A 17935-nucleotide genomic window follows, 5' to 3' on the forward strand; every position below is an offset into this window, starting at 1 on the left:
ACTTAGAATTCATCCAGTGCACAGAATTATATACTGCTAATTTCATCTATAGTTTAGTCCTTAGAAACATTTCTAAAATCAGTGATGAGCATGTATTTACCGGGCAAACAATAGTTACATGAAAAATAAAAGTGATTCAGGTTGGTAGAAAAGGTGTAAGAGACAGGGTGAGCCTGAAAAACTAGAAGTACAGCACTGAAGGCAATAGATCAGATGTCATTTGTTGGCCAAAATCCCCCTCAAAGTGATGTTAATATTAGGAATAAGTTTGTAGAAACTTGTCAGTGAAGGAGATTGACTTGGCTAAGAACTTGACAACCCTGTTAATCCTCTTGAGCCACATATTACTATGGTCTGGCCTAAACATTAATAACCCCTTTTCTGTGCACTGTAGCACAGGAACCTTTACATTGCTGCTGGTGTCTTCAAGTCCCCTCCACCCCTCCCCTAAAGCAGCACTTTTACCAGGTATGTTTTAGTCAAAACAGGTTGTTTTCCTCAACACAGGGAAAACTGAAGTAAAATTCTAAATTATGTGATGTGGGAGGCTACATTGTCTGTGGATCCTGTCACCAAGGAGGAAGGTTGAGATGCGGTCTAACTGACAGAGATTCTTTCATAGAACCACAGAACAGTATGGATTGGAAGGTTTCTTCAAAGGTCATCTAATACAACCCCCTGCAATGAGCAGGGACATCTTCATCTAGATCAAGTTGCCCAGAATCATGTCCAGCTTGGCCTTAAATGTCTCCAGGGATGGTGCATCTACCTCCTCTTTATGCAACCTGTGCCAGTAATTTACCACCCTCACTGTAAAGACTTTTTGCTCACATCCAGCCTGAATTTCCCCTCTTTTAGTTTAAAACCATATTTATTTGAGTTTACTGTGAAACAAAAAGGAACCTGCATTTCTCTTACTGTAACAAAGGCGCAGAGCCACTGTTCTATTCAAAGTCTTCAACTTACCTTGGGAAAAGACAAACCATAGAGAAATACTGGGGGCATGGTTTACAAGACTATCCAGATATAAAACTCTGCTGATCACAAAACACCTTTTAAATTGTAGTCCTAGGCATGTGCTTTACCACCAATATTAGTGTACATTCCCTTCGCTTACGGCTGGAGAGCTCTGGCTTTCTGTGGAAGGAATGTGAAGCAGGCAGGAAAGGGAGATCCACATGTCAGGGTCATTGCTGTCAAATGGCCACCTCACACATTGCAGATGTTATTCAAGAATGAGCTAGGGAGTGCGTGGAATAAAAAGCAGCCTATGGAACTTTAGGTTGGAATAAATGCTGCAGAAAGCTTGCAGCATGCTTCTACTCCATAAGAGAATTTCATCAGCAGGGAACAGGATCTATGCAGGAATCCATGTATAGGCTGATCTTAGAGTAACATTGGTACATCAGTGTTAATTTTATACTTTGCCAATAATTTTCTTTAGGGAGTTAGCAGTAGGACTTCTTGCAAGTTCTAGGCAAAATTTGGGCATAAGCGTATGACTTAACACTAAAACATTAACAAATCCTGTAAGTATATATCAGAGATTTCCTTTGGAAATCAACTTTTATTGACAATAAACTCCAGTATATTCTAAGAAGAAAAATAAAAGAGGGTAAAGCTACTGACCATGCCTAAAAAAGGAATAGCTGATAATGATGGGTCTTGCATCACAGTCATGATGACTTTATTTCATGAGACCAAATAACATGGATTTGGGAATACTAGTTAAATTAAAATGTTCAGCATCTCTTAGGAAGGAACCATAGAAATTTGAGTTGTGACCATATAATATTCCAGATAGTGTATGATGAATATGCGGTTTATTGATTTGACAAGTACTATTATTTTCCCCCAGGAAAAAAAGTGAATTTGTGGCAAATAGCCTAATAGAATGGTACAAGTAATTGATGGAGCTCTGCACAGTCTGTTGGGTGAGGTGACAGATCTGCAAAGCCTTTGACTTATTAGTTTTCCTGTTGTCATAGTGTAAGGTATGACTATAGTCAAAGTTTAAAAAAATACAACATAAACTAGAAAAAGCTAGGGGGAAAGAAAGAATGATTCAAAATTCAATTCCCATGTCAAGACAATTTAAAAAATCATGTTCAAATAATTCATAAATTAGCATATTTTTCACTGTAAATATCTTACTAAAATTAGGATTTATATTCCAAATTATTTTATATATCTTTAAAAATATTTAAGATACATTAAAGTGATCTTTGGCTATACAGTTACACTTTTTATGTAATTACAGGTTACTCTATTAAATGTGTACATGATACAAGATATGTGAGAGTAGAACTTTAAAAGGCTCTCTTAATAATTGCTGCTTCTTATTCACACTTTTCTTTAAGCTAAGAGTTGTTTCTGCTGCCCTACCCACATCATAGCCTACCCAAGGCTACACAGTGGAAACTTAAATTGAGAGATAATTTGCTTCTTATAGTAATAAGAAGCTTTTCATAATTTGGAAAACATGAGGCTTTTTTTTAATACCTGTTCCTTCCATGTTGAATGAATATATTATCTGATCAGCATCATTCCTCAAACTGTTGCACATTTTTTAAAGGAAGTAGAATGCTGAGGCTTTTTGAGAAAATATTCGTAGAATTGTGAAAATAATGATTAAAGGTGGCATGGGAGAGCATTCCTTGCCTTTTAACATTCTTGACATCTGTTCTCGATAGTATTTTTTGCTGATGAATGCCATGTTTGCAGAGAAAGGTTATAAAGGCATTGGGCTTGTTCTGGTTAGCCAACATAGTTTAAGCACAAGACAAAAACCTTTAAAATGTACAGTCTCAGTCATTGAAACTGCCAACTGTAAAAGGATCTGCATTAATATATATAAAGCTTACTCAATATAATTATGTAAATGAATGAAATTTTAAGAATCAGACAACAAACTCGGCCTGAAAAATAAACAAGAAAAGATCTGCTATAAAAGTGTGCCACCACCGCAATTGGCAGTGTACTTGTGTCTCTTCAGCCCAAAAGACCTGCAGAACCTTTAATGAATAAGTTCTTTACCTATGAGCCATGTAATACAAATCTTCACTAGCTATGGAATCATATATATCTAGGGAGTATTTGCAAACAAAACCATATTCTTCTGTACTTTGATAAAGCGTTCTGTTCTTGGTACGCAGGTAAAACAGATCACCAGTTCTTCTTTATTTTTTTCCCCAATGAACTATGTTTATTATGCCAATTCTAATTACCATGCAATCTAATGGTTTTAAGGCTTATATTTTCCACATCACTGGACATCACAAACATGAAAGCATTTTATACTGTCATTATACATCAATGTTTGCACTTGGTTATACATATATACAGAAATTATTCACACATCTTAACCTTGCTATTTCCTCCTTTCAAACCAACAAAATTTTACTGTGAAAGCAGCTTTTTAATAAATGGTATAAGAAATACAGCAAGGCACACATTTTTTAAAAACTTTTTTTCTAATTACCACCTCAAGAAGCATAAAAAACCAAAATGTTGTACTTAATTCAATAGAATGTCAACAGTTCCTAATATACAACACCATGTAGTTGTTTCTTGAAGTGTTGCATAGATTAAATTTTAAAATTAAATAAATAAAATGCTATTTATTTTAATTACCTAATTTTTAGATGTATTGAATCAGGAGGGCTAATGACTTCTTTTTGCTGCAATCCAACAAAATTGTCACTTTAAAAGTAAAATAGTTTCAATAAACTTATGCATTATACACATAAATATTAAATTAGATACATAAAATAGAAGAGTACTGGCATGTACAGCTGTGAAAAGATGAACCAGACTAATCATGAGTTCTGTAGATCTTCAAAACTTTAAAGAACAGAATCAGTGATAAGTAGTACAGAGGCAACCAATTTAGGAAGGGGAGGTCATTAGAGGTAGCTTGGGAGAGGAATTCACATGAAAGCAAATGGCCTTGCTACAATACAAAATGATCACTGAAACAGGACTAGCATATGCAGCCTGATCACAAAGCCAACATGGACAAATCACATTTGGAAAGAAAATTTATCTTGGGAGTCAGTGTAATGAAAGGCAGTGATACAATGGAATTGGAGGTCATCCCAGGGTTTACAGGATGAACCTGCACCTGAATTGCAGCCAAGATTCTAAAAGGAAACAAAAAAGTAATAGTAGGTTACAGAAAATGAAGTTTTATTTGCAAAACACAGCTCTTGCAGAACAACCATAGATACTCATTAAATGATCACATGCCAGAGCCTTTAATGCAGAAGCATACAGTAGGCAAAGAATGACTTTTAACAGCCTGAGGTACAAGTTACTGTAAAAAATTGTATTGATGTAGAAAGCTCATTGACTTTTGTAAAGACTTTATTTCCAAAGAAACAAGAGAATTCATCAAATCTGACCTTTTCCCTGGATGCTGTCCTCATCCTTACCTGCAAACTTACCTTCATCACACTCAAAAGTGCACTGATCTATGAAAACATAGGAATTTTCAAAAGCCAAGTAACAAAAAGATCTACCCATCACTTATTTTAATATTTATGTAAACACACAGAATGAGATTTCAATGAAGAGGAAGAAAGGATTGTCACAGAAGTGTTCCGTGAATAGGATTGTCAGTGTCATCATTGTATTTTAAAATTGTAAATAACTATTGAAAGACCTGCAGTACCACCAATGAGTTAAATTTTCATACTGTAGAATTACTCAGCTCAGAGTTTAGGGTTAAACTATTCATCAAAGAGCACAGGCTTATGATGAGGATTATGAAGAAATAACTGTCAGAATACAGCTCAAAGATTAGTGCAAAGTACATCTCTTAGGCATTTCCTAGGAGGCACTCTAGACATGCATTATGTGCCTTCCAAATTAAGCAGGAATATCTGTATCTATCCAGTTACCTTCTCCTTTGATCTTATTTGCTGAAACTGACCCCGTCCCCCATTTATAGAAGAAATATACTTACATAAAAATAGTGAAAAGCTCAACACTTTGCTTAGAAATTAATGAAGAACTGATTAGAGTAAAGGGGAAGATTGTATCAAAAGGTTTCTACAACTCTGGCACGAGTTTCACATATCTATAATAAGAAAAGTCTCACTGATGGATTATGTCAAGTTTTTCAAAAATTATGTAATTCACAGGCAATACAAGATTAGCTGCTTATTCTATTTAATTTTTTTAAAGTCAGTTACTGTAAAGAGGTAAAAAGTCAGACTATTTTAAACTCTATGAAGGAACATTGCAGCACTTATCGCCCTATAAAAACCTCTAGGAAAAGAAAGGGCAAGCAAAGAGATTATTCTTGTAGTTCCAGTTGCTAAAAGTAAATTGTTGTGTAAACCTGTATATTATTTTCCTGTAATGAATAATTAACTAACAGTCCTTTGCATTTATGTATCATCTTTTAGCTGTGGATCTCAAAACACTTTTCAGTGAATAAACCATGCTTCACAGGTCTCATTGGTCATTATTCTCATTAGTCTGTGTTAAAGAAACTAAGGAAAAGAAGGAATAAGTCATAAAAAAATCTATTGCTGAGGAGGAAATAACAGTCAGGCTTTCTGAGTACCAGTCCTGAGTTTCTCCTGGTTATAGTAAATGGAAGGATATTCTGGCTAACATTGCAGCACTGTCAGATGAAACCAATGTAGTTTTCTTATGTCCGATAATTTTTTCCCTAAATTAAATTACAACTTCAGTTTAAATTACAATTTCTTCACAAAAGGAAGTAGTTTTTGATCTCATTTGTAAGAATTAACATTACATACAGCATTCTAATGTATCCTCTAGAAAAGTCTTTGGACACATCATATAAACCTTCTTAATGTATTGATCTCTATGCATATTGAATATGGGACTAAAAATTCCCATTCCACTGGTGAGTCATGGGTCACAGTGACAGCAGGAAACTGCATAATCTCATATACAGAAAGACAGTTCTTTCAAGCTGTCTCCTACTTGAGAAATAAAATCAGCATAGAGCTTCTGAGAAGAACTTCTATGAGAAATATGAGAACATCTATTGAAAAACTACATGTTGGCTCATATCAGAGACTAGTCAATACTGACAGAGATATTTTTAAGTCTGCTTATAGAATTGTTACTATTTTCCCATAGTGGTATTTTTTTGTAGCACACTTCTAAATAAAACAATTGTAACATTTGGCAAAAAATATTTTCTTTCCTATTAAGTTTATTCTTCTGTACAGCCAAGGTAAATACTAAAACAGTATAAAAATCAAAGTACATTTGAAACTATGCCTTTTTCAGCTTTGAATTCACAGTACGTTTTTAAGGTACACATATACTATAGATTATTTTCCTCTAAGTATTTCAGCTACACATGGAATTACACATTTAAATGAGCTTACAGCACAGGTGCTACAGGAAAAATAATGGTGTTTGCCATTTATCTTTCAAATTAAATAATGTGTTTTTAAATAGTAACTTTTTTCATAATACACTTATGGGAACAACATTTATCTGTCACATTTTAAAAGATGTATTAGTAATAAATGTAAATTACCTTTGGAAAATCAGTAATTAGCCTCATCAAAAAATAAACAATCTGCCACCAAAAAGATAATCTTTAGCATAGTTAAGTATAATAACTGTTATTTGAATAAGTTAACAAATTAGGATAGATTGCTTCTGTAATTCATTCCCCATAGCATGAGAGATGAAGTTAAAGCACCAAGCTTGTGAATGGGGGAAGGGAGCTCAGACTTTAGTGATACCAAATGTAGCGGCTCATATTTTCATTTTTGATGTGACAGAGATAAACTATATGTATCCTAGGGCTTTACTACTTGGAATAATACAGTACATAATTTCCATGGAAGCAATGCTATATGCATCAGTTAAGAACCAGTATATCCTCCTAAATGTAAAAAGTGGAATGTAGTTTGAAGGCCTTTGTTACCTTAAAAATTTTTGTCAGCCCCTGGGCAAAAAAACCCCCTAGAACACAAACCTACTAAACTGTTACATACAGAGTCTGCATTACATTTTATTGCGTTGGGGGGCATTTACTACTATGATCATCTTCTATGCCCAATCTTAGTCCTTACATCCACTGCATATTGTCATATCCCAGTCTTATGAAAAACCTAGCTGGCTACTAGTGAGAAACTATGAAGTTTTGAACACTGAGTGAAATTTTATACAGTATTTTGAGATCCTCAGAGGAAAAGTACTAATGAATTGAAAAGACATGTTATTATCTTCATCAATGAAAGAATGAGAACAAGAATAAAATCACAGTCACTATAGTAAGCATTCTTCCTCAAATTAATGTTATAAAAATGAGTGGAAAAAATGAGAAAAGTAATAAAACAGTAATTAAAGAAAAACTTATGTTTACATATTGATCACTTATCAACCTCAAACTTTTGTCATCATTTCAATTTCCAAATAGTCTTCCATATACAAATTATCCTTGTAACGTAATTCCAGAATATATAATATCATCTATGAGTTTTGTAATTCCCAATTGATTTCCACAGCTACTCCAGTTGTTTGGATGTGTCCAAGTATTAACCTAATTGGTAATCAACAGGTCATGACAGCCTATTTCAGAGTCATTCAAGAAATATCCTCTTTGCTATGATGGTTCCAAGATAATGAATTATTCAAACAGATATGTGTTCAAAGAGATAGTGGCAAGTTGTAGACTATTGCTGTCGTAACCTAAAGACTTTGTTAGACATATTTATACAAATGTGAAAGTGTGAATGCTGGGTTAGCCACCAATATGTGCAAAAGAAAAGCCCAAAGCATAGCAATATAATATAGCAAAAGCAGGAAATGCGAAAGAAAGCACTCTATTACATATAAATATGCCCAGATCCTCTGCTACAGCTACATAGTTTGCAATTGGAAAGTACTAGTGGTTTTCACAGGCAGTGATGAATAACAGTCTTTTCTCCTAGCAACATCATGGAATCATAGCAGAAGTTAGGTTAGAAGGAAATTGAACATCATCTGGTCCAACCTTCTGCTCAAAGGAAGGCTATTTTCAAAGGTAGATCAGATCACTCATGGCATGTCCACTTGAATTTTGAAAATCTCCAAGGATGGAGATTCCAGAACCTCCCAGGGAAACCTGGTTCTGTGCTTAGCCTTGTGTTTTATTGGAAATTTCCTTGCTATAACTTCTGGCAAGCAGCAGCATTTGGAATTGGAGTGGCATTTGGAGTTGCCATGCTCTCTCTGGTCTACTGGATGAGTGTTTCCAAAGACTAATGGCATTCTACAGCACTATGCTGGCTTTTGGGTCACCAAAAAACTAGTGAGACTCAAAGCAGCAGTGCTACTTGTTAGGATCTTACCCAGAAGTTGCTTTGTAGATCTTCTTTTGTAGTTAAATGTGCAATTATTGTTGGACATTTGTGTGAAGTCAGAAACTCCAGATCTGAACCACTTTCAGACTTTGGAATAGATTAGATACACTTTTCCACTTTAGGTTGCACCCTCTTACTTATGTTTCAAAATGCTCATCACAAAATAAAACCAAAGCTTCCAGTACTGATGTTTGGCTATCAGTTTCCACCTGCTTTGGTATTCAGGTCTTTATTCTGCATTACCTTCACATTATAATCTTTAATGATGTTGCAAAGATTTCTTGTTTGGTAACCTCCACTTTTGGTCTAACACTGTGTTGTAATAATTTTGTTCTTATTAATGGCTTATTGAGCTTAAGTCATGGTAAACTGATATCAAGAGATTACTTATTATCTCACTACTTATTCTCCAATCTGCTTAGCCATTCTTCATGGCTTGTTTGGAAATACTGTAGAACTCCAACTCACTAGTCACACAAAATTCTTGTAAAACCCGAAGTTCAGTTTCATCAAGTGCTTTTGAACACCTCATAAGGCCAGCTGACTGTGGAGAAGGGAATCAATGAGTAGGGCTGGTGTCTGGTTCCACAGCTCAGTTGAGAAGGGAAGAGAAGGCTGATATAGAAATACTACTTCTGAGGAATTCCCAAGTTCTGTAAGATAGCAGATTTGTTCCAGAAGAGACCAGTTCCAGTCAGTGCAAAGCCAAAGGGCAAGAAGCAGTTAGTATTTACTGCATTTGTTGACCAGTGGCATGTAAATTTGGATTACAGTGTAATCAAAATGAATTATATAGTACTATCAACAAACAGAAGCCCTAGGTGGTGGATGGTAATTCATCTCCTTTCATTTTTACAAAAAGGAAAAAAAAAAAAAAAAGGAAAAAATGTGTAAAAAAAAAAAATAAAAAAAGAATGTGCAACTTGTAGAGTACATACCTGGTTTTAGGACAATATACGTGCCTGGAGAGGGTTACATTCTATCTGTGCATATTTATATGTCTTTCCTTATGAAGATTTAGGAGATTTTCTTCACAAGCAAGAGTTTTACTGTTCTGATGCAAAACATCATTTTTCTGTGAATGGCCAGGCTTTAACTGAAACTCTATAGCTGAAGCCTTTTCAGAAGCTGCAACACATCCTTTGGAATCTTCAGGTCCAGGTGATTTTCCTGTAGTACTCTTTTTAGTGCTAAGATCTGGAGGATTCTTTTCCAAACCTTCAGTTTGCTCATCTGAAATCAACAAATCACCATCAGCATTTTTCAAATTATTTGATGCGCTTTGTTTGTAAGGATTAGGGACGTTTATACCATTGTCATCATCACAGAAGAAAGATAAATCCCTACCTTCAGATGAAGTTTTAACTTCTCTTAATGATTCCTGAGTCACTTCACCTACTGACTCTGGAGATGTTTCAGAAATAGTCTTAGAAATAGGTTGCTGCTGCTGCTGCTCAACTCGTGCTTCAGGAGTACCATTAGAAACAGATTGCTGCTGCTCAACCCGTTCTTCCTCAGGACAGGCTTCAAAAAAGCATTCAATATTTTCTCTCTCATCTGTGAAATCCAATGGCACAGGAGTGCTGCTTTTTTCCTCTATGTATTTGATTACCTCTCCACAGTCACTATCATGAGAAGAAAGTGAAAGATAAGAATAGAAGTCCCCTTTTCTTAGCTGAATGGGTCTGTGAGAGTGTTCTAACACTTTTTCCTTGATCTGTGCTAATGAAGCTGGAGCAGATGACTCACATTCTGGTTGTGACTTACTTTTCAAAGCTGTTGATGCCATGTCTATTATCTCCCTCACAAAATTGTGTACTGAGCCATCTTCCATGTTTCTTTTATCAAAAGCAGCAGATTCGCAGTTACAGCATGAAGCAAGACCATTGGCTGAGGAGTCACATTCTTCTTCACTGGATTTCAAGGCTGTATAGCAATCAGTAGATTTTTCAGTAATGCTTATTCTTTGTTGCTGATCATTAGGTAAGGATGTTTGTAAAGCTGTATCTTCTACGTCTCCACAATTCATTTCTGAGGAAGATTCAAGACAAGGCTTTTTAGCAGGAGAAGAAGCAACAGAGTGATGATCAAGCTGAAGATGACTTTGACATTCTTTTAGAGAGTTTCTGGATTCATTTGACAACAATACAGTCTCTTTTCCATCCATACGTGAATCATCTGAACTATCTGTAAAAGCTTCACAGACACAACATTCATTTTCAGCTTCTGGGACATCAAGTGATGCATGAGTTTTGGGAGTTGCTGATGTTCTAACAAGACTTTGCTTTTGACTGCTGAGAGTATTTTCAACATTGCCATTTTCCATATCATCCACAAGCTGATCCTTCACAACCTGAGAGATATCTTTCATCGGGTGACTCTTTGTCCCTTTTTCATGATCACATGGCACATTCTTACTATTGCCATTATTTTCTGATATTTTCTGTACTGAACCATTCAACAGTGTTTCAATGCTTAGTGTATCTGTGGCTTTTGATGTCTCATTACTAACTTTACTGCGTTGAATTTCATCACTAAGGTTACTTTTTCTCTTCTCCCTTGTCAAAGAAAATTTTGGTCTAATCCAAGTTTGGAGTTCATTTTTTATATAATCAAGTCCTGAAATTAAATTGCATTCTTCATAAATATCCTCATCAGTTGCTATACTAGAGTCATCATCTTCATCTTTGATACCTAGCTCTTCCTCAGTTAAGGTAAGGGTGGAACTTGAAAGCAAATCACTGTCATCTTCATCATCAGTACAAGCAGAAGTACAGGAGACATTAACAATCATGCTGACATTGACATCGCTCTCATCAGCTACAGATCTATTAAGATGTTTTCTAAATGATGCATTTGAATCCGGTATTTTATTTCTGTGCAATACAATGTCTTCAGAGCAGAGAGAAAGATCCTCACTGCTGCTGAGTTCAGTCAGAGAAGCTGCTGAGTCTTCATTGATTGAGGATGCAATATCTAGAGACAGCTGTCCAGTAAAAGACATCTTTTGAGAGCCACTTTGGAGTGTTATATCAGAGATGCTGCGCTTAATCTTTTGATCTAAAGGACTCTGGATATTCTCTAAACGATTCAAAAGATCTAGTGTCCTTTTGCTGAGCTCTCCAACAGAGTCACTGCTTGCACTTATGTCACCTGAGCCATGATGACTAAAAAGATCTTCATTGCTTTTATAGGAAGTCAGCCAGCTCTCCAATGAGGCGCTTCGCTGAAGACCATCTCCACTTTTAAAAATACCTGAGCTGAACAAATCACCTACTACAGACAGAGATTCTAATGAAGAACTACGAGATAAAGTTGAAACCTGCCTTGTATTCTCTGTAACAGTTAATTTTCTTACAGTTTCTCCAGATTTACAGGAATTGGGATCTGATTCTCCAGGGACCCTTGCCAGAGTATGGTCATGAATAAACCCATCTGGTTGAGACTCTCCAGGCTTATGTTCAGATTTACCAGGTATTTTATCAAAACAAAAGCCATGAAACAAACTGCCCTCTGTATGCGTTTTTTCAATTTGTGATTGTTTCATTAGCACTGGTAAGTTGAATTTGGAGCCTTGAAGATATGAGTAATCATAAAAAGTAAACACGTCATGCTTTCCTTGCAATTCTTCTAGACAAACACGGTTACACATAGTAATGCTGTCCAAATCCTCATCATTTTCACTTCCGCAACATGCAGAAGGTAACAACTGGAAATCATCTGAGAGACTAGCATGGTCTTCATCTTGCTGTATTTTTTGTTTTATCACATCAACTATATCATCCACTTGAGTTTCTGCATGTCCAATTTCAGGATTACTCTGAGTGCTTTCAATATCATTTAGCAAAAAAATCTCTGAATTATTTGTAGTTTCTGTATCACATTCACTCACTATCCCACTCTCACTCTCAGAGTGCCTGCTTATGTTTCCACTCTGATACATATAGCTGTATGGTTTTGCCAGTGTGTTCCCCCCTATTAGCTCAGGCAGGGATTTGGTAGATGAAAATGATGAGTCTTTACTAAGACTTTTATTTAAAATGTTAGACTGTGTTACACTGGAGAGTTTAGATGTTTTTTTCAAAAAAGGCATGTGTTTTTTTTCTGATAATTCGATATTATGAAGACTATAGACCTGATAGATGTGAGGATTTGGAGGGGAAGTAATGCTGGGACAATAAAGAGGACTTCCACAATCACCAATACTTTCATCTTCATTCACGTCGTTAAAACCACTTTCTCCCGAAGAAGGTTTCTGTCTTAGCTCATCCTTCTTGAGCTCCTGATCAGGATCACTTAAGTCTTCATGAATACTGATCAACTTATTGCTTATGTCAGTTTCATCCCATTCTAGTGCATCTTCACTTGAACCATTCAGATCCATCACACTGGCATCAATGACATTCAGCGGCTCCTGTAAAAGAAAAAATAATCAAACTTTAAAAAATATTTACAGCTGCACTTTGAACATGCTTCCACTGAAATTATATAAGTACATTAATAGGAGTAAAGTGCATTTTTGGAACAATGGTCACTAATAGGTTTTTCATTGTGTTATGTCTTGTATGAAATTAAAATAACCAATTAAAATAAAACATTAATTTTTGCATGATTTCTTAGTCTTCCCAGGTTGTTTGTTGTTATTTTTTTTAACTTTCTGTCAAAATATAATACAGAAATTTGAGTTTTCTTTAATAGAGATTAATTGTGGTTAGTCACTTCATATGTAACAACTGTTAACCTTTCCGCAGAATCACGAGTGTGTTAGTAAAAATGATATAATTACCAGCTTATTGTTGAATATATGAGAAACTCTTGTAGCCTGCTTAAGTTTAAAAGAGTTAAGATAAAAAGGATTTATTAAAGGATTTTCAAAATGTTTATAATAAACTTTGGTGTTGTGAATCTTAAAACAACAGATGTAATACACAGGAAATCACAAGACTTGATGACACTTTTTGAATTTATATTTATTCTTTACTTGATAATAAAGGCAGTACTAATGACCAGTAAGTAAGACCTAATGAGTGTTAATATCTTCAGCTGTAAGAACAATCAATCAGTCTAATCAAATACTACATAAATTTCAAATACTGTCTGTGCTGACACATTTTTCTGCGGAAGAACTGATAAATAATTGAGCTGAAATTAGTTTGGTTTTCTTAAGACTTTTTTAACTTTCCAGTAATATTTGCTATTATGATTCAGAACATACAGTACCAAGAATTAATCCTTCTAGAAACACACATGGTAGAAGAAGAACACCTTGACAACTTTACTCACTCAAATGTGATGTGACAAGTGGCCAAGAGTACCGACTCACCTTAAACTATGCTAAATAAGACAAAAGCAGTCCCCAGTTTTGGGGCTGGTTCTCTGAACACAAATTAAATTTATTTTTCTATTTATTGAAAGGCCTCCATTTTAGGGAAGACTTTGCTTATACAATAAGTCTTGTAATAGAACTGTTAACCAATGTAGAATTGTTTAGTTTAAATAATCTGTTTAAATTCAGCTGTTAGCTGAACAATGATCACAGTATCCAGAAAAACAAGAACTTTTTCCAAAAAAAACCTTTCAACTATGATCTCTAACTCTCTTGAGCTTTCTTGGAACAGGTTTTGTTTTTCAAATACAGCACTGATCACATGCCAAACAGGAATCTAAATCACAACAAACTTAAGAAGTTACTGAAATACAAGCAGATAAAATGAGGCTGTAGTCCAAAGAAGGGAAGTTGTACACAGCTTAGCTCCTTAGATTCATCAAGACCCGGCCAAGGTTAATTGTGCAGGGGCAGGGATATATCTCTGACTCTGAGCTAGGAACTCTCTCTTTGAAGTAGGAACTAAAGCTGCTCAGTCCTTCTGTGAGAAATCATGGGATGTTCTCCGTCAGCTCAACAGTTAGAGGACTGATTTTTGGTGTGGGACACTGGGCTCATGACATGAACCAGGTTCTCATCGTCTCAGGAGAAGCCCTACCTACATGCTGTTCTGAAAAGAAGCCTGTGTCTCCTGTTTCATTTTGCATAAAACAATTAAATATTAATGAGGTCAGAGATAGACGAGGAGAATTTTATCCTGCAGTATCCTTGCAGCACATTTGACTTGCAATAGGAACAGAAAGACCCAAATCCCTGCTCCAGTGTCTAATTATGGATATAGGTACACTGTTTCTGTGCAAAACACAAGGCTATCTCATCCCTTTATGTCCAGTAGACCAATGGCTAAAACACTTGTCTGACTTATTTTCTCCAAACTGGGCAGAGTAGCTATCCACCATACAGCAGGGTGATATGATTATTAATATATTTGACAAACCAAGACACTCCCCATGTAAAATAAATCTGTGTCCTCATGCTTCATTTGTCTTAGATGTAAGATAGGTCCCTGAGTAGTGCAGCTGTGTTCAGATATTACACATAATCATGGGCAGAAATATGGGTGCCAAAGAATTTTTTCTTCCCGGGGAGGTTAGGAGGCTTTTGGGATTTTGAAAATCTGTGAAGTCTAATTTTGAAGGCTAGAGTGTGTTTGTGGATCTACTCACCCCGAAGCTTTATGGAGTAAATTTATTAGAGTCTTTTGCCTTTTTTTTTTCCCCTGGGGGATATTGGCTAGTGATAGCTTAAATGTTAATTTCCCATGAAAACACCAGTTTGCTAGACATGTACAGCTATCAGAGCAGTTCTGTGCATTGCAGAATTCAGAGATTCATATTTAGATTTTCCAGTTTACCATATACCATAATGACTCCCAGTTGGTACTTAGCTAGTACTTAGTTCACAGAGCCATAGAATCAACTAGGTGGGAAAAGACCTTCAAGATCAAGTCCAATCATCACCCAGTTACCTACGTGTAGCTGACCCTTAACTATCCTACAAGGAAAATGCGAGAGAATGACAATAATTTAATTTAGCTTGAAAACCTGTTAGATGAAACAAGAAATCAGCTACAATTACTTATTTTTTCTGTGGCATGTTTTACGACTCTGTCGTGCTTAGCATTAGGAAGACATAACTGTGAAAAGCTTCCTAAACTGCACATTTTTATTGTTTTAAGTTGCTGCCAGCTGCAAAAAGAAATTCCTGAAGGCAGGAAATCAGCAGCAGGTTCCAAGGATTTTATGTTCCATAGAATCTGATTTTGTTTCTCAAACCCAAAACATTTGGTCCTTATTGGTCAGGAAGATAACCTTCCCCCTGTAAATCAGCACTTGGCTGCCTTGTTTGTTCTGCAAGTCAGATGGACTAAAACAATAAAACATGTAGAGTTGTGACCTCAGCCCATTCATCTTCACTGAGTGCTCCTCACTTCAAAGCCTGTTTTTTTGCTCTTCAAATGCACATGCTTTTCCGAGGCCTGGAATATACTCAGAAAATTTGCAGCAAAGCTATGATGGATTTCAGGATTTGACTTTATACTATATATTATATACTATACTTGCAAAGGCTCTTATGTGGATATGGTTATTTTACCAGCATAGCTTTCTCTGTCCAAAGAATTGACTGAATTAATATGAGTGAATCACTACTTTTCTTTTTTCTTTACAAGCATCACCTCCCTTGAAGTACAACTTCAGTGATTATCGGCTACATTGGCAGCTGTTCTTAAGTACAGACCAAGTTTTAACTTTGAAACAAACCACTCAGCTTAAGTCACAAACATTTTGTATTTGGCATTTTTAGTAAGGGTATATATATATTCCCTTATTACAAAATTCAGCAAGCTGCTCAAACAAGAAAGAGACTTTAGACACTGAGGTAGTTGTTGGAGAGAGCAGCACCATACAGACTCCTGAATAAATCTCTGGAGTCAAAAATGGAAGGCAGCATCACTCCAGCCTGTTTGCACTGACAGCAGGAGCAAGGTAAAAAACAGAAATCTCAGAACTATTTTAACCATATTAGAGGTCTCCTTATCAGGCTGGCCAATGCATAGGTAGGTTGCTGGAGGATCAGGATTAGCAGGACAGTAATAGATTATTAGGTTTTGCCAACGTAACATTTCAAAGTCCCCACATTGATCCTTTACTTGGTGTTATACAGAGGATGGGAGGTATACCATTGTAAGTGTCAGCTGGTGTCAGAACTAACTACTGATTGCTCAGTTTACTGGGAAAAAAAATGCTGTTGTTTTTTCTGTGTGACTTTTTTTATCCAAAGAACTGTATTGTATTACACAATGAATCATTTACACAAAGCAGACAAATCTTCTATTGCTATTTCCAATTGGAAAAACTTTATTCACATGAGAGCTGCACCACGTTTTTCATCCCCTTTCAGTTAATGATGAATATGGATTTCTTATAGAGCCTTACACACTGCAAAGGATGTTCTATCTAGCTTGGTTCAAGGTATTGCTCCAATATGAAAGAGGCCTGTCACAGACAAACATGCTGATCTCCACATTTAAGACAGACTACAACTAAAGAGAAGCTTTGAGTGTGCTGCAGAACTTCAGATTTGAATAGAGTGAGCCCTGGATGTTCACTTGTAAGTTCTGGCTTTGCTGAAGTTTATGACAAAACATGCTGCGAAGGTACCATTCTGTCTGGCAAAAATTCTTTGTATACCAGCTGGTGTAACTGACTGCACTAAATTTCCCAGAACTTAAAACCTTCTTTTTCATATGTGCAAGAGTGAGGGTGTACAAACACACACACATATACACATGTATGTGTGTGCATATGTCATCTTTCTAAAATCGGTATCTTTAAAGTAGGTCAGAGTGACTTTATCATTATAGTCACTAAATGCTGCTACACCTAGAGCAGATCTTGAAAGTCACATGGTTCACAGTAAAAGAAGGGAAATAGTCTTGACCAAGCAAGTAAAAAAAAAAAATGAATATGAACAAAAGATGCACAACATTATGCATAATCCTATTTTTAAAATATTACCACTAGGTAAACAAGACTTATGAAGCATTTACCATTGCATTAAAAGTTTTGAATATAATTAAGCCAAGAAGCAATTAAATTACAGACTCAGAAGAGTGAAAGGTTTAAGTAATTCCAAAGTATTTGAAAGTGCTGCTTTAAGGAGTCTGGCTGTTCCTAATTTAAACCTGAACTATTTTGCTCAGGACAGTATTCCTATTTCAGTGGTATAACCAATGTAGCAAAGCTAGGTGTGCACTTAAATGCTTGCAGGGCTGGTGTTAATAGTTAAACAGTTAATCTGCTGAAAATGTTAATGGCAGGAAAGACGATTATTAAACCAAATAAAGACATTTCCTCAAACCCAATGCATCTTCAAAGAAAAGTCTTAAAAACATATTTTTTTATTTGTTTCCCTTACTAAAACAAGGAAAGTTTTCTTTTTCTGCAGCAAATTATATTAAACAATGATGCTCTGTTTCAGCTTCATTTGCATGTGCTACTCCGGTACAGATACTTTGTGTTGGTGAAACAGGCCTGCAATGTAACCCCTACGTACCATTATATTTTTTTAAAGGAATTAACATGAAAAAAAGAGCCATTACAATAATAAATAAAAACTCTGTTCCTCCCTCCTCTGCAACATATCCTTCAGTTGCTGTGGACAAATTATCCAAACTCAAATGCACTTAGGGGTCAGGAGAAAA

The 17935-nt window shown here is 35.7% G+C and overlaps 1 protein-coding gene across 15 annotated transcripts in view; it reads right to left on the reverse strand.

The window, feature by feature from the left end:
* Positions 1 to 3097: 3097 nt before the first annotated feature.
* The window catches only part of AKAP6 (A-kinase anchoring protein 6), a 285186-nt gene continuing 270348 nt past the window's right edge, over positions 3098 to 17935 (reverse strand). For 13 of the 15 annotated variants that reach the window (XM_065686397.1, XM_065686389.1, XM_065686390.1 and 10 more), the window contains 2 exons: positions 9284 to 12759; positions 3098 to 4142 (listed from right to left, as the gene is read on the reverse strand). In XM_065686397.1, coding sequence (XP_065542469.1) covers positions 9325 to 12759 — 3435 coding nt within the window. In that variant the 3' untranslated portion in view covers positions 3098 to 4142; positions 9284 to 9324. The remainder of the gene's footprint in view (positions 4143 to 9283; positions 12760 to 17935) is intronic. The other 2 variants (XM_065686404.1, XM_065686403.1) reach the window with 1 other exon arrangement.

This window comes from Lathamus discolor, chromosome 6, assembly GCF_037157495.1.
Source record: "Lathamus discolor isolate bLatDis1 chromosome 6, bLatDis1.hap1, whole genome shotgun sequence".
NCBI lineage: Eukaryota > Metazoa > Chordata > Aves > Psittaciformes > Psittacidae > Lathamus > Lathamus discolor.